This window comes from Terrapene carolina, unplaced genomic scaffold, assembly GCF_002925995.2.
Source record: "Terrapene carolina triunguis isolate 2854851 unplaced genomic scaffold, T_m_triunguis-2.0 Scaffold33517, whole genome shotgun sequence".
Lineage (NCBI taxonomy): Eukaryota > Metazoa > Chordata > Testudines > Emydidae > Terrapene > Terrapene triunguis.
The window spans coordinates 75,231-102,057 of record NW_020697868.1 but is presented as its reverse complement, the minus strand read 5'-3'; the positions used below and the strand labels follow the sequence as shown (position 1 = coordinate 102,057).

The 26,827-nt window shown below is 49.7% G+C and overlaps 1 protein-coding gene across 1 annotated transcript in view; it reads right to left on the bottom strand.

The window, feature by feature from the left end:
• Nucleotides 1-26,827, bottom strand: part of LOC113405115 (deleted in malignant brain tumors 1 protein-like) — a gene marked incomplete at its 5' end in the record, with an annotated part of 179,371 nt that overhangs the window by 80,709 nt on the left and 71,835 nt on the right. The window contains one exon of the mRNA XM_029914206.1: nucleotides 10,927-11,256. Within this exon, the coding sequence (XP_029770066.1) occupies nucleotides 10,927-11,256 (330 nt within the window). The remainder of the gene's footprint in view (nucleotides 1-10,926; nucleotides 11,257-26,827) is intronic.

Here is a 26,827-nt window from a genome sequence, read left to right as displayed (position 1 = left end):
GAGCACACCTGCTGCACGTCAATCCACCACTGGAGGGAGTCAAGGACCAGGTGAGGCAAAGTCACGATCCTGTCCAAGCTGTCCCGGGCCAGGCGATACACTGATGCCAGCCATGACTGGAGCAGTCGAAGCCTGAGTCTGCTGTGCTTCACCACGTAGTTACAGGCAGCCATGTGTCCGAGGAGTTTCAGGCAGTTCCTCGCTGTAGTGGTGGGGAACTGCATGAGGCTTCAGACTATGAGGGCCTGAAACCTCGCCTGTGGCAGGTATGCCCTGGCTTGGGTCGAGTGCAGCACTGCCCCTATGAACTCTATCCTCTGGATGGGAGACAGGCTGTCGAAGGTGGCCCTGATAAATCTGACCTGAACTTCCACTTGCGTCCTGGAGCGGCCTTTGATCAGCCAGTCGTTGAGGTATGGAAATAACTGTACCTGGTGCCTTTGCAAGAACACGGCGACGACTGCCATGCACTTGGTGAAGACTCGAGGTGCTGCTGACAGGCCAAACGGGAAGATGGTAAATTGGTGGTGGGTACTGCTGACCACAAACCTGAGGTACTTCCTGTGGGGCTGAGTGATTGCGATATGAAAGTACGGGTCCTTCAAGTTGAGGGCGGCATACCTATCTGCTGGATCTAGTGAGGGGATGATGGAGGCCAAGGAGACCATGCGGAACCTGAGTTTCTTTATGAACTTGTTGAGTTCTCACAGGTCCAGGATAGGCCTGAGGCTGCCTTTGGCTTTCGGTAATAGGAAATACTGGGAATAAGAAACCCTTGCCCCTGTGCTCCAGAGGAACCTCCTCCACTGCCCCTAGAGATAGGAGCAACTGCACCTCCTGCTCATGAGAAGGGTCCCTGAAAATGGATGGGGAAGAAGGGTGGAAGGGTGGGAGGGCACAGAATTGGATGGAGTATCCCCTCTCTACCGTGCGGAGCACCCAGCAGTCCGAAGTGATACGGGACCATGCACGGTAGAAAGGGGACAGTCAGGAGGAAAAGGTAAGGCAGGGTAGATCCAGTCTCTGATCTGGTGTGCCGTCCTTCAAAAGGCCGGTTTAGGGCCAGAAGGCAGCTTGGGCTGGCCAGAGCCCTGGCCTGAAGATGGGTGTTGCCTCCTCCTGCCACTCCTGTTCCTCCTCCGAGAACCATCCTGTCAGTTCGGCTGATGGAATCTCAGAGGAGGTTGTGGCCTGACGTGTCTCTGCTGAGTGGTGGGAGTGTGCAAGCCCAACGACTTGAGGGTGGCTCGTGATTCTTTCAGGTTGTGCAGCCTCTTGTCTGTCTTTTCAGGAAAAAAGAGTCACATCCTCAAATGGGAGGTCCTGAATAGTTTGCTGGACCTCATAAAGGGAGTCTGAAGACTTGGAGCCCAGAGCCCCTTCTCAGGGCCACCTCAGTAGCCATGACCCTAGTGGTGGCATCAGCAGCGTTTAATGTGGCCTGGAGGGAGCCCGGGAGACTAGCTTCCCCTCTTCCACCAAGGCTGAGAACTCGGCTCCGGAGTCCGACAGGAGGAGCTCCGTAAATTTGGCCATCGCCACACAGGTGTTATACAAGTACCTGCTGACGATGGCCTGCTGGTTCAAGATACAGAACTGCAGACCCACTGTAAAACAGACCTTTCTCTCGACAAGGTCTAGTTGCTTAGCCTCTCTGTTTTTTGGGAGGGCCCTTGGAAGCCCCGTCTCTCATGCTAGTTAGCATCATCCACCACCAGAGAGTCAGGGGGAGGGTGGGAGTATAAATGTTCTAACCCTCTGGAGGGCACGAAATAACACCTCTCATTGCGCTTGGCAGTGGGTGGCAAGAAAGCTGGGGTCTGCCACAGGGTCTTGGTGGTGTCCACAAAGGTTTTAATGAGTGGTAGGGCAATACAGGAAGATCCTGAGGGGGCGAGGATGTCCACCGTGGGCTCAGCCTCCTCGACTACCTCCTTGGCCCTAATGCCCAGACCCTGAGCTGTCCTACACAGCAATTGCTGCAGCATCCTGTTTTCCACACACGGCAGGGCTACAGCTGTACCCACCAATGCTTCATCAGGTGAGGATGAAGAGGAATCACTTAAAAGGAGTGGATGCTCCCTGCCAAGGAGTCCCTCGACTCTCAGGGCAGTGTCGGTGCCAATGGTGCGCTTGACGGTGCCAGGGCTGTAGATGCCAAACCCAGTGTTGGCACCGCCATCAGTACATTCGGAAGAACTGTCGATGGAGCCGGTGCCAATCCCCCTGTCTGAGCTGATGAAGACGATGGGCCTGTCGCCAGCATCGGCGCCGGGGTCGTTGGTGCCTGCGCCGTAGTCGACGTAGATAACGGTGCTGGTGTGGAAGTCGGGCGCAGCGGTGTTGCTGAGGTCAGTGCCAAGGGTGGTGCTGGTGCTGAAGTGTTGGTGTATGGGCAGGCGCTGAGGGAAGCTGTGTAGCCGATGCTGGGATGAAGGTGACTGAGGCCACAGAAGAGGCAGCGGAACGGCGTCCTTGGGTCCCTCCCTGGCCTTGGTGAAAGACCCAGGGGGTCCAGAATGGCCACTGTGGTGGATTCTGCCACTGCGGTGGCCAGGCCTGGGGCTCTCTCCTGTCTCTCCTGGACCGTGATCTTTGGCTCCCTTCTCCTGGATCGATAGGAGCTGGACTCTGACTCTGAGGTCTCCGAGATTGAAGACCACGGAGAAGCTGAGCCTCAGTGCCTCGAGCACTGAGAGCTTGGGGAGTGGGTAGGCTCTCTGTCCGAGTGGGCCAGTGCCAAGATACGTGGAGAGGGCTAGCGCCTGGACATCATATCTGGCTTCCCTCTTGACTGCATTGGGGGGTGGGGTGTGTCCGCCAGCACTGGAGGTTCTTCCCTCCTCGGGGGCAAGAAGGGCGCTGTAAGGTGCAAGAGGTCCTGAGCAGCTTGGAAAGCCTCCAGCATCGAAGGGAGCTGTAGCTGCTGTGTAGGGACCGGTGACCATGGGGGACCCAGACTCAACTGCCTCATCTGGGCAGGAGTCAACGCTACAGCCCACTTCATCGATGCAGCCGATGCATCCTGTTCTTTTTGCGGATACAGACTAACATGGCTGCTACTCTGAAACCTATATACAGATAAGTATAGGCCACACTTGCTAAGCAAGGGCTATGGGAAGGAACTGAAGGGGTGGCAGCTTGGCAGGGCTCTACATTGAGCGACATGAAGGCGCGATTCCAAGGGGCACCCAGACTGACCCAACGGATGCTGTTAGGGGAAAAGTCTTCCAGCCACCGTGCACGTGTGTGCACACACACCTAATTGGAATGGACATGAACAAGCACTCGAAGAAGAAATTATCCTTGCTGATACCAAAAGCAAGAGCATGCAACCTACCTGAGCACACTGACATCTTCTACAGACAGCCTGTCCACAACAAATAGGCCTCACCGAGAGGACATGAACCCTAAACTCACTGATAATGTAGGTCCAACTATGACTGATGTCTCCATGAGTGAATATAGAACTCGAGCATGCAGAGTGACAAGGAAACCTGTGTGGATGGCAGAGTACCTGGGTTCCTAGGAGTTATTGTTTTAAATTCTCATTTAACAGGCAGAGGGGAGGGGAAAGCTCTAGTGGTCAATGCAGACAGCACCAATACCAACAGATGGAGCTGATGCTGAATCTTTATCTTAATCTTAAATTACAGAGAATGATGCAGAGAAGGAGCAAAGAAGCCCGGACACAGCCAGAGAATCGCTGATCATGTGACCTTCTGAAAAATGCTAATTGCTTTGGGGTCAGGGTGGGCTGAAAGAGACTTTGAACTGTGAGCAACGAAACTCTCTCCTTTTGTTTGATTTCTGCTGTGTTCAGCGAGACGGGACTTTGTACATGCTTTGTAAATAACCAGGATTGCGTTACAGAAATCCAGCAATGTTAATAACTGTCTCCTTCCTCTTACTTTATATTCCCCCACTTATACATCGCAGGATCACATTCGCCCGCTTAGTTACAGCATCTTCAAACTCTCCTTCTATCAGAAACAACCCACTTGGCCCTGAAAATTAGCTAACTGCTCAGATGAAAAAGAAGTAACTACAGTAAAAAGTAGTATTTGTAATGTATCAGGAACAAACAGAAATCCTAGGAATGGCCTAGATCCTATGCATGGCAGGGACGGTAAAATTGTCAATAAGGATGCAGAAAGGGCAGACACGGGAGATCAATATTTCTGTTTTGCCTTTGGGAAGAAGCAGGATTACAGGTTCTGTTGATAAATATAACAGTATTTATGTACTATATGTGAGCATGATCTGAACGAGGCAAAGGACACGGCCCAACATACTCTGGGGTGGGTATTTGCTCGTTGTCATATGCTTTTGAATGGTGGTTGTAGTTTTTTCCCAAATTAATGCAGGTTCCTTTTGCCTTTTTATTAGATATTTTCTTTGCTATACACTATACACAGTCAGTGCTTGATTACACAGTGGGATCATAGAGTCATCGACTCCAAGGCTAGAACGGACCTTTGTGATCATCTAGTCTGATCTCCAGTACAGGGCAGAGAACTTCTCCCAGAATACTTCCTAGAGCAGAGCTTTTACAGAAACATCCATTCTTGACTCAACAATTGTCAGCGGTGGAGAATCCATCACAACCTGTGGTAAATTGTGCCGGTGGTTAATTACCCTCACCATTCTAAATGTATGCCTCATTTCCACTCTGAATCTGTCTGCCTTCAACTTCCAGCCGTTGGATCCTGTTCTACCTTTCTCTGCTAGATTGAAAACTCCATTACATATTTATTCCCCAGGTAGATTCTTGTAGACTGTGATCAAGTCACCTCTTACCCTTCTCTTTGTTAATATATTCAGCTCCTTGAGCCTATCACTGTAAGGCAGGTTTTCTTATCCTTTAATCGTTCTTGTGGCTCTTCTATGACTCTCTCCGAATTATCAACATCGTTCCTGGATTGTGGGTACCAGAACTGAATACTGTATTCCTGCAATGGTCACAGCAGTGCCAAAATATAGAGCTAAAATATCCTCTCTACTGCTGCTCATGATTCCTCTCCTTATACATCCCAGATTGCATTACCCTTTTGATCACAGAGTCTCAGTGGGAGCTCATGCCCAACCGATTGTCCACCTCAACCTGGAAATCTGTTTCTCAGGATATAATCGCCCACCATGTAAACATGATCTGCATTCTTTGTTGCTACATGTAGATATTTACATTTAGCCATGTTAAAATGCATATTGTTTGCTTGCACCTAGCTTACCAAGCTATCCAGATCACTCTGAATCAGTGACCTGATCATTCCTCCCCCAATTTTTGTATCATCTGCAAAGTTTAACACCTATGATTTTATATTTTTTCCAAGTCATTGATAAAAATGTCAAATACCATAGACCCAAGAACCACTCCCTGCGATGTTAATTTTATACTGTTCTAGCTTTTTAATCAAAATGTTGTGCAGTATCTTACAGAACTCTAAGTATATTTCATCAACACTATTACTTTTTTCAACCAAACTGGTAATATCATCAAAAAAAGATATCAAGTTAGTTTGACAAGACCATGTTCATTTGCATTAATTAGATTACCCTCCTTTAATTCTTTATTGATCAACTCCCATATTAGCCACCCCATTGCCTTGCCTGGGATTGATGTCAGGCTAAAAGGCCTGTAATTAGCCGAGTTATCCCTTTTACACTTTTTATAAATTGGCACAACATTAGCTTTCTTCCAGGCTGCTGGAGCTTTCCTAGCACTCCAAGACTTATTGAAAATCAACATTAATGGTCCAGCATGCTCCTTACTCGGCTGTTTTAAAACCTTGGATGCAAATTACCTGGACCTGCTGATTTTAAACTATCTAAGTTAGGTAGCTTCTGTTTAACATCCTCCTGATATATTAGTGGAATGGACAGAGTGTTATCATCACCATATGGTGAGACTATATGATCTGTTTTTCCCAAATACAGAACAGAAATATTTATTGAACACATCTGTTCTTTCTCCATTGTTATTGATATTTCTACCATTTCCAACTAAGCATGGACCGTTATCATTGTCAGGATTCTTTTGTTTCTTAATATATATTAAAAACTCCTTCTTGTTGCCATAGATTTCTTATTGTGTCCCTTTGCTTCCCTTATCAATTTTCCACAAACTAGAACAATCAAACAGAGATGAAGGCCTCTCCACACAGCACACAGACCCCTCTCTGCAGTAGAGGCCCATAGCTCAGTGGTGGGGCACTGGGGTCAGCACTAACTCAGACAGAAAAGCATACTGTATTGAGTTTTCCCAACAGGCTCTCTGCAGCATCAACTGTGCAATGGAGGGTGATAGTTACCTGAGCACACAACACCAGCAACTTCTCCATGGGTACAGTTATTATCTCCCCAAGGCCGAGCTCTGCAATCGGAGAGGGCAACTTCTGTTCCTGTGCAGTTGACGTCATCCAGCCAGATACGGTCAGATCCTTGCCCAAATCGAGCCCCCCATGGGGCTGATAACGCCGTCCCACAGCCCAGCTGCCTGCATACGACTCCAGCATCAGTTATGTCCCAGCCGTCATCACACACAGTTCCCCACTGCTGGTTGTGAAGCACCTCGACCCTCCCAGCGCAGTGACTCGGGCCGTTCACCAGTCGGAGCTGAGCCACTTCTGAGATGCCAGAGTCTGCAAACACCCCAAGGGAATAAACACTCAGGGACGTTCCTGTTAATCTGATCACTAGTGATGCTGGGGGACAACTCTATACAGCCTCTGCAAAGCCTGTTAGGGGTTCACTCCCTGTCAATTAATCGCAGTTAACTCATGCGATTAACTCAAAAAATTAACCGTGATTAAAAAAATTAATCAGGCTTAATCGCAATTTTAATGGCACTGTTAAACAATAGAATACCAATTAAAATTTATTAAATATTTAACGTTTTTCTATGGTTTCAAATATTTTGATTTCAGTTACAACACAGAATACAATGTGTACAGTTCTCACTTTATATTATTACAGTTAAAGTTCTTTTATCCGGCATGTTGGAGGAATGGGGGGTGCCGGTAAATGAAAACTGCCAGGTACCTAAGAGGGAGGGAGTTTGGGTGTCGGAGTGGATGCGTGGCTGGGGTTGGGGTGCGGGAGGGGATGTGGAGTACAGGCTCTGGGAGGAAGTTTGGGTATGGGGGGGCTCGGGGCAGGCAGCTGGGGTGCGGAATGGGGTGCGGGGTGCCAGATCCAGGGGCTACTTACCTCAGGCGGCTTCCAGCAAGCAACAACTTGGCCCAACTGCTCCTAGGTGGAGGCACGGCAGGCGGCTTGGCACACTCCCTCCATCCACAGGCGCCACCCCCATAGCTCCTATTGGCTGTGGTTGCCAGCCAATGGGAGCTGTGCAGCCAGTCGGTGGGAGGGCAGAATGCAGAGCTGCCTGATGCGCCTCTGGTTAGGAGTAGCCAATCCTGGGACAATTCGCCACTTCTGGGGAGCAATGCGAAGTGAGCAGCCCCCGGATCTTACACCCCGCACCCTTCCCACATAATAAGCCCCCTCCCACACCCAAAGTCCCTCCCAGAGTCGCGCTCCACACCCCCTCCTGCACCCCAACACCCTGCCAGCCCCGCACCAACCGGACTATAAACCAGCATTTCAATGAAGATCAGAAATGCCAATTTATAGAGCTTTCTGGTTGGTGAAGAGCTGGAAAAAACAGCTTTTTTTGGATTAGAAATATTTGCACTGTAAAAACGGTAAAAGAAATAATATTTTGCAATTCACCTCATACAAGTACTGTGGTGCAATCTCTTTATTGTGAAAGTGCAACTTACAAATGTAGATTTTTTTTGTTACATAACTGCACTCAGGAAAAAAAAAAAGGAAAACTTAGAGACTACACGTCCTCTCAGTCTTACTTCTTGTTCAGCCAATCGATCAGACAAACAAGTTATTTTACATTTACGGGAGATAATGCTGCCTGCTTCTTATTTGCAGTGTCACCAGAAAGTGAGAAGAGGCGTTCACATGGCACTTTTGTAGGTTGCATTGCAAGGTATTTACGTGTCAGATATGCGAAACATTCACATGCCCCCTCATGCTTCAGCCACCATTCCAGACGACATACTACCATGCTGATGATGCTCGTTAAAAGCAATGTGTTAATTTAATTTGTGACTGAAATCCTTGGGGGAGAATAGTGTGTCTCCTCCTATGTATTTTACCTGCATTCTGCCATATCTTCCATGTTACAGTAGTCTCAGATGATGACAGTATATGTTGTGCATTTGAAGAACACTTTCACTACAGATTTGACAAAACACAAAGAAGGTATATGTGATGCTCTGTACCTCACGGGATCACCCAGCAGCCCATATTCATCCTTATAAAATGCTTGTGTGGTATCCAATGCAAAGTTTGTCATATTGGGTGTCTTCGGAAGGCTCATGATGCATGTTGTTATAGTGATGTTATAGTAATTTTTCTTGCAGTAATGTTATAGTAATGTTCTAGGATATAATTTCATGCATATAGTTATGAGGCTGAAAATGTATCCTCATGGCTTAAAATATACCAGGAAAAAACTCTCTAAGAGCAGAGGGGCAGTTCACACCTCATTGAGGCATGTATGGGACAAACCCAGCCAAGCCTCACAGGAACAAAGGATACCGGCCTAGGCAGCACCAAAAGGATCTGTTGCACTCTCGAGTGAGTCACCCCCCCTTCCTTTGTCAGTTTGGGATTGCGATGAGGTAATGCTCACCTGACTCTGAAGGGGGGGGCAAAGCAAAGAGGGAAGAAAGAACATCATAAAAGGGAGAAATGTTTGCCATACTCTTCCTCTCTCTTCCACCTACAACTACAGACACCACACCAAGCGACTGAAGCACTGATCAAAGGGGAAAGCCTGGCTGAAGAGTAACCACTAGCCGGTGTTAAGAAGCATCTAAGTTTGTAAGGGCACTGAAAGTGTTAAGATCAGCTTAGAATGGGTTTTTCTTTTATTTCACTTGACCAAATCTGACTTGTTATGCTTTGACTTATAATCACTTAAAATCTATCTTTATACTTAATAAATCGGTTTGTTTGTTCTACCTGAAGCAGTGTGTTTGGTTTGAAGCATGTCAGAGACTCCCCTTGGGAAAACAAGTCTGGTACATATCAATTTCTTTATTAAATTGATGAACTCATATAAGCTTGCAGCATCCAGCAGGTATAACTGGACACTGTAAGATGGAGGTTCCTAGGGTTTTGTATGGGACCAACGATATTGGCTAGTGTCATTTGGTTGCACAATCCAAAGACAAGCTTACATGTCAGAGGCTGTGGTGTGAACAGCCCAGGAGTGGGGGTTCTCACAGCAGAGCAGGGTAAGGCTACCTCCCCGAGTCAAGGATTGGAGTGACCTAGCAGATCACCGGTCCAGCTAACACCAGTGGGGAACGTCATAGTACCAATGTGAGATTTCTAAAGCTAGCTACAGCACTCGACCCAAGGTTTAAGAATCTGAAGCGCCTTTCAAAATCTGAGAGGGACGAGGTGTGGAGCAGGCTTTCAGAAGTCTTAAAACAGCAACATTCCAATGTGGAAACTACAGAACCTGAACCACCAAAAAAGAAAATCAACCTTCTGCTGGTGGCATCTGACTCAGATGATGAAAAGGAGCATTTGTTGGTCTACAGTGCTTTGGATCGTTATCGGGCAGAACTCATCATCAGCTTGGACACATGTCCTCTGGAATGATAGTCCAAGCATGAAGGGACATATGAATTTTTACCACATCTGGCACATAAAGATTTTTTTTCACCAGCTACAACAGTGCCATGTGAATGCCTGTTCTCACTTTCAGGTAACAATGTAAACAAGAAGCAAGCAGCATTATCTCCTGCAAATGTAAACAAACTTGTCTGTCTGAGCGATTGGCTGAATGAGATGTAGGACTGAGTGGACTTGTAGGATCTAATATTTTACATTGTTTTATTTTTTATTGCAGTTATTATTTGTTAACCATTCAACATTTGTAAGTTCAACTTTCCTGATAAAGAGCTGGCACTACAGTACTTGTATGAGATGAATTGAAAATACTATTTCTTTTGTTCCTTTCTTACAGTGCAAATATTTGAAATGAAAAATAAATATAAAGTGAGCACTGTACAGTTTGTATTCTGTATTGTAATTGAAATAAATATATTTGAAAATGTAGAAAACATCCCAAAAAATTGAAATAAATGGTATTCTGTTATTGTGTAAAGACGTGATTAAATGTGCAATTAATCATGATTAATTTTTTTAATAACTTGACAGCCATACTCCCCTCCACTACCATGCAGCCACCTGTGGGGTGGAACAGGGTAGATGAGAGACAAGGCACAGAAACTCATAAACTGTGAGGAAGAATCCTGTGTCCAGTCACAGCAGTGGGAGATATTCCAGGTTCAGGGTTACTTAGTTGAGATGTAAATCACCCAGAGTGACGGGGGTAGGAACCCCACACTTCATAAAAGGATCCCTGATTGGCTGCAAAATCCATTCAACCCCAAATCCCACAAATGGGATCTACGGTTACCCAGCGTCCCAATCTGCTGTAGCGGTACAGGGGGATCAGAGCGATCAGTGACAGGGAGGGTCACTCACGGAGGCACACGTACTGCTCCCTGCAGCGCAGGCCCTACTTGGTGTCCTGGGGCACTGGGGCCAGCACTGACTTCGAGGGGAGAGTGACCCCTGCTGAACCCTCATCTTGCTCCCTGCAGCACAGGCATGTAGAACTGTGTGGGGAAAATGGAGTCAGCACTAACACCATGGGAAGAACGACATTTACTGTGACCCTGAACCTGGTCCCTGCAGTACAGGCCCTTAGCACCATGCTGGGCCACTGGGTTCAGCACTGACTCAGACAGGAGAGCTGGGTCTGTGCTGAAAGCTTCCCAGCCTGATAGCTGCACCACCCACTGTCATGTGATGGATGCAAGTTACCTGAGCACACAACACCGGCAGCTTCTCCATGGGTACAGTTATTCTCTCCCCAAGACTGCGCCCGGCAATCAGAGAGGGCAGCTTCTGTCCCTGTGCAGTTGACATCATCCAGCCAGATACGGTCTGATCCTCGCCCAAATCGAGCACTTCCTGGGGTTGATAATGCCGTCCCACAGCCCAGTTGCCTGCACACGACTCCAGCATCCTGTAAGTCCCAGCTATCATCGCACACGGTTCCCCACCGATGGTTGTGAAACACCTCGACCCTCCCAGCGCAGTGACTTCTGCTGTTCACCAGTCGGAGCTGAGCCACTTCTGAGATGCCAGCGTCTGCAAACACCCAGGGGAATAAACACTCAGGGAGTTTCCTGTGCAACTGATCTCTCGTGTCGCTGGGGAAGATAGGGCCTCCTGCAGATGGATCCGACTGGTCTCTGCAGACAGCAACTGCCAGTCAAGAGGTCCCCACCACTGACCAGGCTAATCATGTGGCCAATGTTGAAGTTTGTCCACTCCCCTCCCAGCCAGCTGTCACCTAGTTAGGCTGTCACCTAATTAGGCAGATGCTGGCATAAGCATCTTGATGATTGGGAGCATGAACAGTCACCCGTGTCATTAGTTGTTGCCTTAGCCTGTCATCAGCATCCAATTTACATGTGTTGGCTCCATCACTCCCTGAAAACGTCAACCAGAGTCCATCCCCCTTAGAACTGCCTGGAGCACAGGGACGATTGGCAGGAACCTGCTGCACACCAGGCTGACAATGGTTCCGACCAGTGCAGAGGCAATGCACACTTCCTACAAGCAGATCGGCCCCCTCCTGATGCAAACACCTGCCCCTGTGGCTCCTCCTCACTAGCCATGACTGACTTGGCAACATCGTTTTGTGGCAGCCATTGCTGCGCTCGTGTCTAGTGCTGCCAGCCCAGGACCAGTCTCAGATGAATGATGGCAGAGCTGGGCTAACAGCTGTGTCCTCACAGAGGGGCAGCAACTCCGGGATGGAGAGACTGGCGTGCTGATGGATTTTCAGAAGCCCTAACTTGTATCTGCCCATTTACAACCTGGGATGCAGATCCTGGGATAGGCTTAATGTGCCCCTCACTGTACTGACCACAGGAATTGCTGCAATGCAGAAATGTGGCTTAGCCTGATCTTCTCAGTGTGCCTGTGGGACAGCAATACAGACAGTCACACGTGGTGGAGGAGAGCCCTGTTAGAAGACTGGACCTTGAGGATGCACAGTTAGATGGCTGAACATGCTAGAGGTAAGCAAGGTCAGAATGAGCTCTCCCCTGACAGCTAGTGATAAGCTGCGGACGGGAAAAGGCTTCAGGACCAGACAGTATTTACATGAACACACCAACTCTGCCCGGTATCCAGCAGACAGAGCTATGTTGGCTGGTTCTGCATTACAATTCACTGTAGTACTTGAATGCAGGGGTAGGGAAACTATGGCCTGCGGGCCAGATCCGGCCTGTCAGGGCTTTGGATCCGGCCCCTAGGATTGCCACCCGCGTGGCGCCACTGACCCCGCACCACTCCCGGACTCGGCTGGACCACCTCCCTGCGACCCCTGGGGGTGAGGCGGGGGACAGAGGGCTCTGTGTGCTCCCCTCGCCTGTAAGCACCGCCCCCCACAACTCCTATTGCCCAGGAATGGGGAATCGTGGCCAATGGGAGAGTCAGGGGAGGTACACGCAGGCGAGGGCAGCGCGTGGAGCCCTCTGCCCTCCCCCAGGGTCCGCAGGGACGTGGTGCCGGCCACTTCCGGGAGCAGCGCGACGCGGCACGGAACCAGAGGAAGCAGGGAGCCTACCCTGGCTCTTGTGCGAGCTGCTGACATCCCAGAACCACTCCAGGTAAGCAGCCCCCAGCTGGAGCCCGCACCCTGAATCCCACCTCACTCTGCCTGCACCCCAACACCCTGCCGCACCTAGCATGCCTCCTGCAATACAACCCCCTTTCCCTGAGCCCCCTGCTGCACCCTGCAGCCCTCCTGCACCCCAACCCCTGCCCTCAGCCTCTGCCACACCCCACAGCCCACCTGCACCCAACTCCCTTCCCTGAGCCCCATCCCACACCCCGCACCCCTCCTGCACCCCATCTCCCTACTCTAAGCCACCTCCCGCACTCTGCACCCCCTCCTACACACCAACGCCCTTACCTGAGCCACCCAGATGTGGCCCTCGGGCCAAAGAGTTAATGAATGCTCCATTGGCTGTCTTTTTGATTTAAGTCAGTGGTCTCCAACCTTTCAGAGTAGCGGGCGACAGACGAATAGCGACCGAAATGCCACGGTGGAGCACGGCCGCTGGACAAGCAGCCGCCCAAATGCCGCCGAGAAGTGGCAACGCCAAGGAGCATCACCACTGAAACGTCACCAAGAAGCAGCATCATCAAGAGGCGTCTCCACCGAAATGCCGACGGCGGGGCGCTCCCTTGTCAGTAGGCGGACACACATAGATGCCCCGGCGTGCGCCATGGCATCCGCGGGCACTGCATTGGGGACCACTGGTTTAAGTGATCACTAGAGCTGAAATCACCTTCTGAGAGACAGTGTTTCTGTCCAGCCTGCTTCAGCACTGAGGTTTTCCCCACTAAGAGTTGACTGTCACTGAGAGCTGGGTGGAGGTTCAAGAGAGCGACCTGCAGAGGTCACAGTAGAGTGGCCGGGGTGAGAGTGAGCAGAGTGGTGAGTGGCTTGCAGGGCAGCTGCCACCAGAGCAAGCACCCAGACAGCAGAGCGAACCAGGCACTCTCCTCCCTGCCCTCATGGTGGGAGCTGAATTCACACAGGTGCACCTCTGAACTCTGGGTCTTCACTAACCAAAGGCAACCACTGTGAGTGGGATGCAGTGGAGGGAAAAGGGAGGGGCACCATACACAAACTTTTAGTTGCTGGACTCAAGAACCTGAAGAAAAAGACACTGCCCAACATACTCTTGGGTAGGTGTTTTGCTCATGGTTTTATGTTTACAAAATCCTGTTTGTGGCGTTTTCCCAAGTTAATGTCAGGGGCTTCCCTCCTTTTATTAAACATTTCAGAGTGGGAGCCATGTTAGTCTGTATCAGCAAAAACAATGAGGAGTCCTTGTGGCATCTTAGAGAGTAACAAATTTATTTGAGCATAAGCTTTCATGGGCTAATACCCACTTCATCAGATGCATGGAGTGAAAAATACAGTAGGCAGTATATATACTACAGCAAATGAAAAAATAGGAGTTGCCTGACCAAGTGGTGGGTCAGTGCTAACGAGGCCAATTCAATCAAGGTGGGAGTGGCCAATTTCCAACAGTTGAGAAGAAGGTGTGAGTATCAACAGAGAGTAAATTACTTTTTGTAGTGACCCAGCCACTCCCAGTTTTTATTCAGGCCTAATTTGTTGGTGTCCAGTTTGAAAATTAATTCCAGTTCTGTAGTTTCTCGTTGAAGTGTTGTTGAAGTTTTTTTGTTGAAGAATGGCCACTTTTAAGTCTGTTATTGAGTGTCCAGGGAGATTGAAGTGCTCTCCTACTGGTCTTTGAATGTTACAATTCTTGATGTATAATTTGTGTCCATTTATTTTTTTGCGTAGAGACTGTACAGTTTGGCCAATGTACATGGCAGAGGGACATTGCTGGGAATGGGCGACGTCCATCCTGATTGAATTGGTCTCGTTAGCACTACAAAAACTAATTCTCCCTCTGTTGATATTCGCCACTTCTTGTCAACTGTTGGTAACTGGCCACTTCCACCTTGATTGAATTGGCCTCGGTACCACGAACCCCTGTGTTAGCCCACAAAAGCTTATGCCCAAATAAATTTCTTAGTCTCTACGGTGCACAAGGACTCCTCGTTGTTTTTCTCATTATTAAAAAGTTTCTTTTCTTCACTGAGACTCTGTGGTTGCAAGAGGGGAACCTTTCCCTCATAGCAGCACCCTGAGGGTGGTGTATAATTGTCCGAGGTTACTGGGTGGGTGCTCAAGCTGGATCTGTGTTATATTGCTGGAAAGGAACCCCTAGATATTGAATCTGGCCCTGGTCCCTTCTGACGCCACTGGCAGAAGGGTTACATAGATATCGACTTGTGACATACACAACAGAAGAAGATTCCCCCACTGACCTGCAGCCACTTCTGTGCTAGGACAGGGCAGCTGAGAAACAGGACAGGGAAATATGTAGGCTGTGTAGGACAGGAAGTGAGGAAGAATTGCATCTCCTGTGTCCAGCTCTAGGGAAAGTTACAAGTTCAGGACTAATTCTGTGAAATGAAAATCCGCCAGAACACAGTGCTTAGGAAAGGGAGTCTTGAGAAATTGGCCCTGGATTTTTCATTTGAGTGAGCAGCTGCAGGCTCCATTGACACCAAATGAAACCAATGGAAGCTGCAGTAACCCAGGTCCCCATTGTGCGGCAGAGGAGTCTGGCCCCGAGATAAGTGGACGCCAACTGGCAGAGGGCACAGGCATGCCAAGAGTTATATGGGGATCCCCTGGGTGAGATATATGCACAATAGCTCACCAAAGGTGGTATGTGAGGTCTCTAACAAGAGCCAGCAGCCCACTCATTGCCCTAATGGGAGCAAGATATTTGTATGGGACATAGCTGAAGAGAGATATAAAATGTAGAATATGATGCTCCAGAATTGTTATAAATAAATAGAGATATCCTATCTTTTAGAACTGGAAGGGACTTTGAAATAAAGATCATTGAGTCCAGTCCCCTGCCTTCATTAGCAGTACCAAGTACTAATTTTGGCTCCTGATTCCTAAGTGGCCCCCTCAAAGATTGAACTCACAACCCTGGGTTTAGTAGCTCAATGCTCAAACCACTCAGCTATCCCGCCCCTCCAAGTGAAGTATGTCACCTGCGCCATGGCAATCCCTTTGGCTGAGTCAATCAGCACATAGAACACAGCACAGCCGTGGAGACAGGCTATATTCACTGTCTGGGCCCAGGAGGGGGCTCAGAATTTACAAAGACCAAGGACCCTCAGCACAAGTCTTCAAAGAGAGACCACTTCTGGGAAGAGACAATGGTCTGTACCTACAAAGAAAGAGGAGAGGGGACAAGAGCGCGCTTTCACCCAGAAGGCAGCTGATAGTGTTTGTCTCAGGAACAGGAGATCACAGCCAAGCCTGGAGTAAAACCCTGGAAGCACCTTGGGGTGAGTGTTACTCTACCAGACAGAAAAGTATCTTGTTCAATGATTCTAGGCTCTAGTTAACGTGGTATGATTTTACTGGCCATGGAACCATTTCTTTCCAACCCTTCTCCTTGCTACCCCTCAAATCTCTACACTCTGTGAAATCACTTGTCGTTGATGTGACTATAACGGGATCTAGAGCTGTGTGCTGATTGGGGCGGAGGTGGAGCTGGTCACCTTGGGACCATGGTCCTTTGGGAGCAGTAGATCTGTGATTGCTATGAATGCCCAGCGAGAGAGGCACTGGGTGGTACAGGGGGACGTTCAGAGGACTGAGGGGTGAAGTGTGCCTATTGCCAACCTGGAAAGAGGTCATCCCCCTCCCCAAGGCCTAGAGGGCATGGCTTGTGTGGCCTGTGGCTGAGCGAGTCGGGGAGCTGTCCCCCAGTGTGCACAGACAAGGCTTCCACATGCTAGGGGCCCATGGTACTGCACTGGGGCATTAGGGCCAGCACAACTGCAAATGGAGAACGCTCCCTACTGACACCCCCCTACCTGCAGCACAGGCCCCCTAACACTGCTTTAGGGCACTGGGGTCGGCACTGACATCAAAGGGAGAGTGTGAGCATCCCCTACTGAGCCCTCACACCTCTCCCTGTAGCACAGGCCCATAGAACCGCACAGGGTAATTAGGGACAGCACAGACTGAGAGGAGAGCCTCCCTAGTGGAACCATCATATTGCGCCCTAAAGCACAGACCCCAAGCACCATGCTTGGGTCAGAACTGGCTTTGAGGGGACAATGCCCCATAATGAGCTTACAACCCTCCTCCCTACCACAGGCAGGGTGGTAGATGAAGGTTACCTGAGCACACAACACCGGCATCTTCTCCGTGGGTACAGTTATTCTCTCCCCAAGGCTGAACCCTGCAATCGGAAAGGGCAGCTTCTGTCCCTGTGCAGCTGATATCATCCAGCCAGATACGGTCAGATCCTTGCCCAAATCGAGCCCCTCCAGGGGCTGATAACGCCGTCCCACAGCCCAGCTGCCTGCACACAACTCTGGCATCCTGTAAGTCCCAGCTGTCACCACACACAGTTCCCCAGAGCTGGTTGTGAAGCATCTCGACCCTCCCAGCACAACGACTCGGGCCGTTCACCAGTTGGAGCTGAGCCACTTCTGAGATGCCAGAGTCTGCAAACACCCAAGGGAATAAACACTAAAGGAGGTTCCCGTGCATCCGACCACTAGTGTTGCTGTGGAAAAAATGGTTACCTACCTCTCGTATCTGTTGTTCTTTGAGATGTGTTGCTCATGTCCATTCTAAAAGGTTTTTTCCCCTAGCAGTACCAGTCAGATTGGCTGTGGAGACCCCCTGGAGTGGCACCTTCATGGCTGTGTATATAGGTACCTGCCGACCCGCTGCCTGCTCAGTTCCTTCTTGCCGGAATACTCCAACAGAGGGGAGGCAGGTGGCATTTGGAATGGACATGAGCAACACATCTCAAAGAACAACAGTTACGAGAGGTAGGTAACTGTTTTTCTTCTTCAAGTGATTGCTCATGTGCATTCCAATAGGTTACTCCCAAGCAGTTTCCCTGGGGGAGGGGTTGGAATTCACCTATTTGAGGAATGCAGGATTGCCCTGCCAAAGGCTACATCATCCCTTGCCTGTTGGGTCATGGAGTAGTGTGACGTGAAGGTGTGGATAGAGGAACACACTGCTGCCTTGCATATTTCCTGGATAGGGACCTGCGCTAGGAATGCTGAGGACAACGCCTGCACTCTTGTGGAGTGCACCACCTGCAGCCACGTTCTTCACCTCCTTGTAATGGCGGTGGCCATAGTCCAAGCTGCCGAGTCTGCCATGTCTAACATAGCCTGGAGGGAGGTTCTCAAGACCACTTTGCCCTCCTCGAGAAGAACGCTAAACTTCTTGCAGGAGTCAGCCAGAAGCAACTCCTGGAATTTTGCTAATGAGTTCCAGGAATTGAAAGCGGCTGAGTACTGCTTGCTGGTTGGCCACTTGAAGCTGGAGCCCCCCGGTCGAGTAGACCTTTCAGCCGAAAAGGTCCAGCTTCTTAGTGTCCCGTGACTTTGGGGTGGGACCTGGCTGCACCTGTCACTCCTTATGATTTGCCGCATTGACCACCAGAGTCCCCAGTTGGGGGTGGGTGAAAAGGTGTTCATACCTTTTCTGTGGCAAAAAATTGCTTCTCTCCACCTCTTTAGCAGTGGATGGTATTGAGGCTGGAGTCTGACACAGCACCCTAGGAGTGTTCTGGATCGTTCTTATCAGGGGAAGGCCACCATAGAGGATGTCCACCATCGGGTCCCACTCCTCCGTGACCTCTTCTGCCTGGAGATTCAGGTTTAGGGACACCTTCCTAAGAATGTCCTGGTATCCCCTGGTGTCCAACACCAAAGGGTGATGGTGGTGTCCGCCACTGCCTCATCTAGTAAGGAGAAGGAGAAGGCCCATGGGACTGGGTCTTCTTGCCCTACTGGCTCTCTGGAGGCTTGGTCAGGTGCCTCTGTCCCCCACCTCCCGTGACTGGACGTGGCTGCAGTACAACTAGTGGCACTGGTTTGGGTGCTGTGCCTGAGCATGACGGCCCAGAGTCCCTGTCTCATTCGGGGTCCTCAGGAGCCCTGGGGGTGTGGTGAGCCACCGACGTTTCTTGGGAGTCTAGGGGGGTGGTTACCCCACTCCTGCCTGAAGGGGATAAAGCAGCCCTGAAGAGGGCTGCAGCGGAGAAAGCTGGGCTGATTGGTAAAGCAGCCATAGCTGTGGTCAGTTTAATCAGGGCCCAGATGGACTTATAAGAAGGCTGGGGCCAGAAGCAGAAGAGAGACACACTATCTCTAGCCTCAGAGAGAGAAGGACCTGACTGCCTGGGAAGCTGAGAAGAGTATCTAGGGTGATGCAGCACTGGGGAAGGGCAGAGGGAGCTGGGGAGCTCCATCCTAGCAAAGTCCCAGGCTGCAGGCTAAGCTAAGGGCTCACAAAAAGGTACTGGGGCTGCAGAGGGGCATCCCAGATAAAGGCAGAGGCAGCAGGTCTAACCCCCCTTGCCGATGATGAGTGGTTTACAGACTGCAGTCTGCCCCTGTGAGTGGGGGCTAGATGATGACTGGCAGTAGCCAATGAGTCAAGGTGGGGATAGGAAGTTCGGGGTTCCCCTGGGAGGGGAGACCCAGAGTGAGGGGGCACTGAGGTGGGCAGAACCCCTGGGCAAAGGGCACCGGGATCCGGGAGGGACACATAGGCCAGTGGCAGGTGAGACCTGAGCCAGCAGAGGTGCGCTCCGGAGCTGGAAAAGAGCTAATTCCCTGGACAACCAGCAGGAGGCGCCGCACCGGTGAGACGTCGCCCCACCACAGGGAGGGAACGGGGTGCAGACGCCACCAATGCGGCCCTGGAGCCCTGACCCTGAGTCTGATGATAGGTCAAAGGAGTGCAAAAGGGCCATTGTACTGGGCCCTGACATTGGAGGGGCCAGGAGACTGCCAGTGCCGATGAGTCCACAGCTCTGCAGTGCCAGGACTGGGGCTGGGGGCAGGAGCAGTACTGGCTGCTTCGAGAGACAGAAGACTCAGCGTCTGACTCAGATGAGTACTCTGTGCCTGACCACAGGAGGGCGGAGCCCGACAGTGCCGGGGAGCAGCACCAAGGTGATGGTGAGCGGTGCCATAACATCATGGGCTTGCCGTAATGATGAACTAGGGGTGATGCCGCCATCGGTGCCACAAAGGGTGCCGGAGCCATATGCGGTGCTGCCATAGATGCTGCAGCCGGTGCCGTCGTCGGTGCCACTTACGGTGCCTGAGCTTGCGGTGCCGGAGCTCACATCTGCGAGGCAAGGGTCTGCGCTATAATGGCAGTAAGGTCCCGCGCTGCCTCATAGGTGTCCGGTGTGGAGGGGAGTCCACCAGCACCATACTTGATGGGCCTCCAGTTGGGGCCCGAGTCAACGGTAACGGGTCTTCAGATCCAGACCGTGGGTTTCCTGCTGCAAGACGCACTCCGCTGGAATCCCCTCGCGGATTTTTGATGGAGGAACGAACCCTGTCCGCCTTCTTTTTCTTATGCAGCACCGGGTACTGTGAGCGGTGCCGCCAGGTAGCACTGGCCTTACGAGCAGGGCAGCAGTGTCCGTGCTCCTTGGAGGAGTCCTTTCCTGGTGCCGGGACATCCCGCACCAAGGCCGGGGGGCTGCGCACCTATGATGCCGGTGCCATTTCCGGTGCTGGCTGGGTGCAGAGAGCTGACTCCATCAGAAGTAGCTTTTAATGATAGTCCCGCTCTCTCTTAGTCCTGGATCTAAAACTCCAGCAAATTGGGCACTTGTCTGTCTGATACCCTCTCTTAGGCACTTGAGACAAGGAGTGTGTGGATTGCATGTGGGCATAGGTTTCGAACACCTCTCGCACGCCTTGAACTCCTGTGACCGAGGCAGGCCCAAGTGCCTGGGGAAACTGGGGTGGGGGGAAAGCCCCCCAAAGTCAGCCCAACTTACTAGAAACTACTATATAACTTACTATTAACTATCTGCAACTAAGAAAAGGGAACCATTAGGTAGGCACTTGCGAATGCAAGAGACTGAGCTGCTCCAACGACCATCACTGGCGGTAAGAAGGAACTGCGCAGACGGTGGGTCAGCAGACCTATATACACCGCCATGAAGGCGCCATTCCAGGGGTCTCCACAGCCGACCCGATGGGTACCGCTAGGGAAAAACCTTCTGACGATCATGCATGTGGCGCGTACACACCTATTGGAATGCACATGAGCAATCACTCAAAAAAGGACATAGTGCCTCCCACTGACGGGTCTGAACAGCCTCTGCAACAGCCTGTTAGTGGTTCACTCCCTGTCAATCAATCACAGTTAACTCAAAAAAAAATAATGATTAAAAAACTTAATCACGATTAATCGCAGTTTTAATCACACTGTTAAATAATAGAATATCAAATGAAATTTATTAAATATTTTGCATGTTTTTCTATATTTTCAAATATATTGATTTTAGTTACAACACAGAATACAATGTGTACAGTTTTCCCTTTATATTATTACACTTTAAGTTGTTTTATCCGGCATGTTGGGGGAATGGGGGGTGGCGGTAAATGAAAAATGCAGGTTAACTAAGAGGGAGGAAGTTTGGGTGCAGGATGGGGCTCAGGATAGGCAGTTGGGGCGCGGTATCGGGTGCAGGGTGCTGGATCCAGGGCGACCTCAGGCAGCTCCCCAGAAGCAGCAACTCGTCCCCGCTGATCCTAGGTGCAGGCACGGCAGGCGGGTTGGCGCACTCCCTCCGCTGGCAGGCACTGCCCCCGGAGCTCCCATTGCCCGTGGTTCCCAACCAATGGGAGCTGTGCAGCTGGCACGGGGGGCGAGCAGAATAGAGAGCCACCTGACGAGCCTCCACTTAGGAGTAGCCAGAGCCTGGGACAGGTCTCTGCTTACGGGGAGCCATTCAAGGTGAGAGGCCCCTGGATCTTACTCCCAGCACCCTCTCCCACATACCAAGACCCCTCCCACACCCCAAGTCTCTCCCAGAGCCCGCGCTTCAAATCCCCTTCTGTGCCCCAGCACCCTGCCAGCCACAGATTATAAATGGGCATTTCAATGAAGATCAGAAATGCCAATTTATAGAGCTTTCCTGTTGGTGAAGTGCTGAAAAAAAAAAACAGTTTTTACTATATTTTGGATTAGAAATATTTTCACTGTAAAAATGGTAAAAGAAATAGTATTTTGCAAATCACCTCATACAAGTACTGTAGTGCAATCTCTTTATTGTGAAAGTGCAACTTACAAATGTTGATTTTTTTTTTGTTACATAACTACACTCAAAAAAACCCCAACAATGGAAAACTTAGAGCCTACACATCCTCTCAGTCTTACTTCTTGTTCAGCCAATTGCTCAAACAAATTTGTTTACATTTACGGGAGATAATGCTGCCTGTTTCTTATTTGCAATGTCACCCAAAAGTGAGAAGAGGCGTTCGCATGGCACTTTTGTAGGTGCTTTTCAAGGTATTTACGTGCCAGATATGCTAAACATTCACATGCCCCTACATGCTTCGGCCACCATTCCAGATGACATGCTACCATGCTGGTGATGCTCGTTAAAAAAAGCGATGTGTTAATTTAATTTGTGACTGAAATCCTTGAGAGAGAATTCTGTATCTCCTGCTATGTATTTTACCTGCATTCTGCCATATCTTTCACGTTACAGTAGTCTCGGATGATGACTCAGAAAATGTTGTTCATTTTAAGAACACTTTCACTGCAAATTTCACAAAATGCAAAGAAGGTACCTGTGACCCTCTGTACCTCGGCAAATCATCCAGCACCCCCATGTTCATCCTTATAAAATGATTGTGTGGTATCCAATATGAAGTTTGTCATGTTGTGTGTCTTCAGGAAGCTCATGATGCACTGAGCTTTGTTGTTATAGTGATGTTATAGTAATTGTTGTTGCAGTAATGTTATAGCAATGTTGCAGGTTATAATTTCATGTATATAGTTATGAGGCTGAAAATGTATCCTCATGGTTTAACATAAGCCCAGGGAAAAACTCTCTAAGAACAGACGCATAGTTCATACCTCATCAAGGCATGTATGGGACAAACCCAACCCAGCCTCACAGGAAAAAGAATGCTGGCTTAGGCAGCAACAAAAGGATCTGTTGGACTCTCGAGTGAGTCACCCCCCTTCCCTTGGTCAGTTTGGGACTGCGGTGAGGTAATGCTCACCTGATCCTGAAGAGGGTGGGGCAAAGCCAAGAGGGAAGAAAGAACATAATAAAAGAGAGAAATGTTTGCCAAGCTCTTCCTCTCTTTTCCACCTACATCTAAAGACACCACACCAAGCGACTGAAGCGCTGATCAAAGGGGACAGCCTGTCTGAAGAGCAACCAGCACGCCCGTCGTAAGAAGTATCTAAGTTTGAAAGGGCATTAAAAGTGTTAAGATCAGCTTAGAATGTGTTTTGCTTTTATTTTATTTGACAAAATCCGACTTGTTATGCTTTGACTTATAATCACTTAAAATCTATCTTCATAGTTGTTTGTTCTACCTGAAGCAGTGTGATTGGTTTGAAGCGTGTCAGAGACTCCCTTTGGGATAACAGGCCTGGTACATATCAATTTCTTTGTTAAATTGATGAATTTATATAAGCTTGCAGCATCCAGCGGGGATTACTGGACACTGCAAAACAGAGGTTCCTAGGGTTGTGTCTGGGACCGGCGATATTGGCTAGTGTCATTTGGTTGTACATTCCAAGGAGCAGCTTACATTTCAGAGGCTGTGTGTGAACAGCCCAGGAGTGGGGGTTCTCACAGCAGAGCAGGGTATGGCTGGCTCCCAGAGTCAAGGATTGGAGTGACCTAGCAAATCATCAGTCCAGATAACATCAGAGGGGAACATTACAGTACCAATGTGAAATTTCTAAAGCTAGCTACAGCACTCGACCAAAGATTTAAGAATCTGAAATGCCTTCCAAAATCTGATAGGGACAAGGTGTGGAGCATGCTTTCAGAAGTCTTAAAAGAGCAAACCTCCAATGCAGAAACTACAGAACCTGAACCACCAAAAACAAAATCAACCTTCTGCTGGTGGCATCTGACTCAGGGTATGTCTATACTTACCCGCTGGTTCGGCGGCAAGCAATCAATCTTCTGGGATCAATTTATCGCGTCTTATCTAGATGGGATAAATCAATCCCGGAAGTGCTCGCCATCGACGCCGGTAATCCTGCTCCGTGAGAGGAGTAGGCGGAGTCAACGGGGGAGCCTGCCTGCCGCGTGTGGACCTGTGGTAAGTACCTTTAAGTTCGAACTAAGATACTTCGACTTCAGCTACGTTATTCACGTAGCTGAAGTTGCGTATCATAGTTTGAACTGGGGGCTTAGTGTGGACCAGCCCTCAGATGATGAAACTGAACATTTGTCGGTCTGCACTGGTTTGGATAGTTATCGAGCAGAACTCATCATCAGCATGGACGTATGTTCTCTGGAATGGTAGTCGAAGAATGAAGGGACATATGAATTTTTAGCGCATTTGGCACATAAATATTTTGCTACACCAGCTTAAACAGTGCCATGTGAATGCCTGTTCTCACTTTCAGGTAACATTGTTTACCTTTGCAGGAGATAATGCTGCTTGAATCTTGTTTACAAACTTGTTTGTCTGAGCGACTGTATGAATAAGCTGTAGGACTGAGTGGACTTGTAGATTCTAAAATTTTACATTGTTTTACTTTTGAATGCAGTTATTACTTGTAAATCATTCAACATTTGTAAGTTCAACATTCCTGATAAAGAGATTGCACTACAGTACTTGTAGGAGGTGAACTGAAAATACCATTTCTTCTGTTTCTTTTTTATAGTGCAAATATTTGTACTTAAAAATAAATATGAAGTGAGCACTGTACAGTTTTAATTCTCTTTTCTAATTGAAATCAATATATTTGAAAATGTAGAAAAGATACCAAAAAATGAAATAAATGGTATTCTATTATTGTGTAAAGGCGCTATAAATTATGCACTTAATCATGATTAATTTTTTATCTCCCAATTAATCACGATTATCTTTTTAATAACTTCACAGCCCTACTCCCTACCACTACCATGCAGCCATCTGTGGTGTGGAACAAGGTAGATGAGAGACAGGACACAGAAACTCATGAGCTGTGTAACAGAGGAAGTGAGGAAGAACCCTGTCTCCAGTCATAGGAGTGGGGCATATTTCAGGTTCAGGGGTAATTAGCTGAGATGGAAATCACCCGGAGTGACATAGATAGGAACCCCACACTTCATAAAGGGATACCTGAGTGGCTGCAGGATCCATTCAACCCCAAATCCAACAAATGGGATCTAGGGTTACCCAGCGTCCCATTGTGCTCTAGCAGGGCAGGGGGATCAGAGCGATCAGCGACGGGGCACACAGAGGCACACGTACTGCTCCCTGCAGCACAGGCTCTAAGTGCTGTGGTGGGACACTGGGGCCAGCACTGACTTTGATGGGAGAGTGCCCCCTACTGAGCCCTCATCCTGCTCCCTGCACCAGAGGCACATAGAACTGTGTGGGGGAAATGGAGTCAGCACTGACACCATGGGAAGAACGACAATTACTGTGACCCCGAACCTGCTGCCTGCAGTACAGGCCCTTAGCACCATGCTAGGGCACTGGGGTCAGCGCTGACTCAGACAGGAGAGCTGGGTCTGTGCTGAAAGATTCCCAGCCCGATCCCTGCACCACCCACAGTCACATGTTGCACTGAAACATGCATGGTGGTAGATGAAGGTTACCTGAGCACACAACACCGGCATCTTCTCCGTGGGTACAGTTATTGTCTCCCCAAGGCCGAGCTCTGCAATCAGAGAGGGCAGCTTCTGTCCCTGTGCAGTTGACGTCATCCAGCCAGATACGGTCAGATCCTTGCCCAAATCGAGCCCCTCGTGGGGCTGATAACGCCGTCCCACAGCCCAGCTGCCTGCATATGACTCCAGCATCCTGTAAATCCCAGCTGTCATCACACACGGTTCCCCACTGCTGGTTGTGAAGCACCTCGACTCTCCCAGCGCAGTGACTCCTGCTGTTCACCAGTCGGATCTGAGCCACTTCTGAAATGCCAGCGTCTGCAAACACCCAAGGGAATAAACACTCAGGGAGGTTGCTGTGCAACTGATCTCTTGTGTCACTGGGGAATGTAGCGCCTCCCGCCGACGGATCTGACTGGTCTCTGCACACAGCAACTGCCTGTGAAGGACTCCCCACCACTGACCAGGCTAATCACTTGGGCAATGTTGAACTTGTCCACTCCTCTCGCAGCCAGCTCTCACCTAGTTAGGCTGTCACCTAATCAGGCAGACTGGACGGCAGTCTATCCTACTGCTCCCCCTAGAGCACTTAAAAAGATCACCCCTGCACTGCTGGCAGGAACCTCCTGGGGAGCAGATTTACACCCTCACTCCTGGCGCTGGTATTCGCTCCAGTGCGATGCGGTGCAGTGCTGTGGGGTAGACGCTGGCATAAGCATCTTGGTTACTGGGAGCTGAACACAGTCACCGGTGTCATTAGTGGTTGCCTTAGCCTGACATCAGCATCCAATTTACATGTGTTGGCTCCATAGCTCCCTGAAAATGTCACCCAGAGTCCATCCCCCTTAGAACTGCCTGGAGCTCAGTGATGCCTGGAAGGTCCTGCTGCGCACCAGGCTGACAATGGTTCCGACCAGTGCAGAGGCTATGCACACTTCCTACAAGCAGATCGGCCCCATCCTGGAGCAAACACCTGCCCCTGCGCTTCCTCCTGACTTGCCACATATTACAGGTTCAGGGGTAATTAGCTGAGATGTAAATCACCTGGAGTGAAGGGGATAGGAACCCCACACTTCATAAACAGATCCTAGCCCTATTGTGCTGTAGTGGGGCAAGGGGACCAGAGCGATCAGCGATGGGAATGTCTCTCACAGAGGCACATGTACTGCTCCCTGCAGCGCAGGCCCTAAGTGCTGTGCTGGGGCACTGGGACCAGCGCTGACTTTGAGGGCAGAGCAACCCCTACTGAGCCCCCATCCTGCTCCCTGCAGCACAGGCATGTAGAACTATATGGGGAAAATGGGGATACCATGGGAAGAGCGACAGTTACTGTGACCCTGAAACAGCTCCTTACAGTACAGGCCCCTAGCACCATTCTGGGGCACTGGGGTCAGTGCTGACTCAGACAGGAGAGCTGGGTCTCTGCCGAAAGCTTCCCAGCC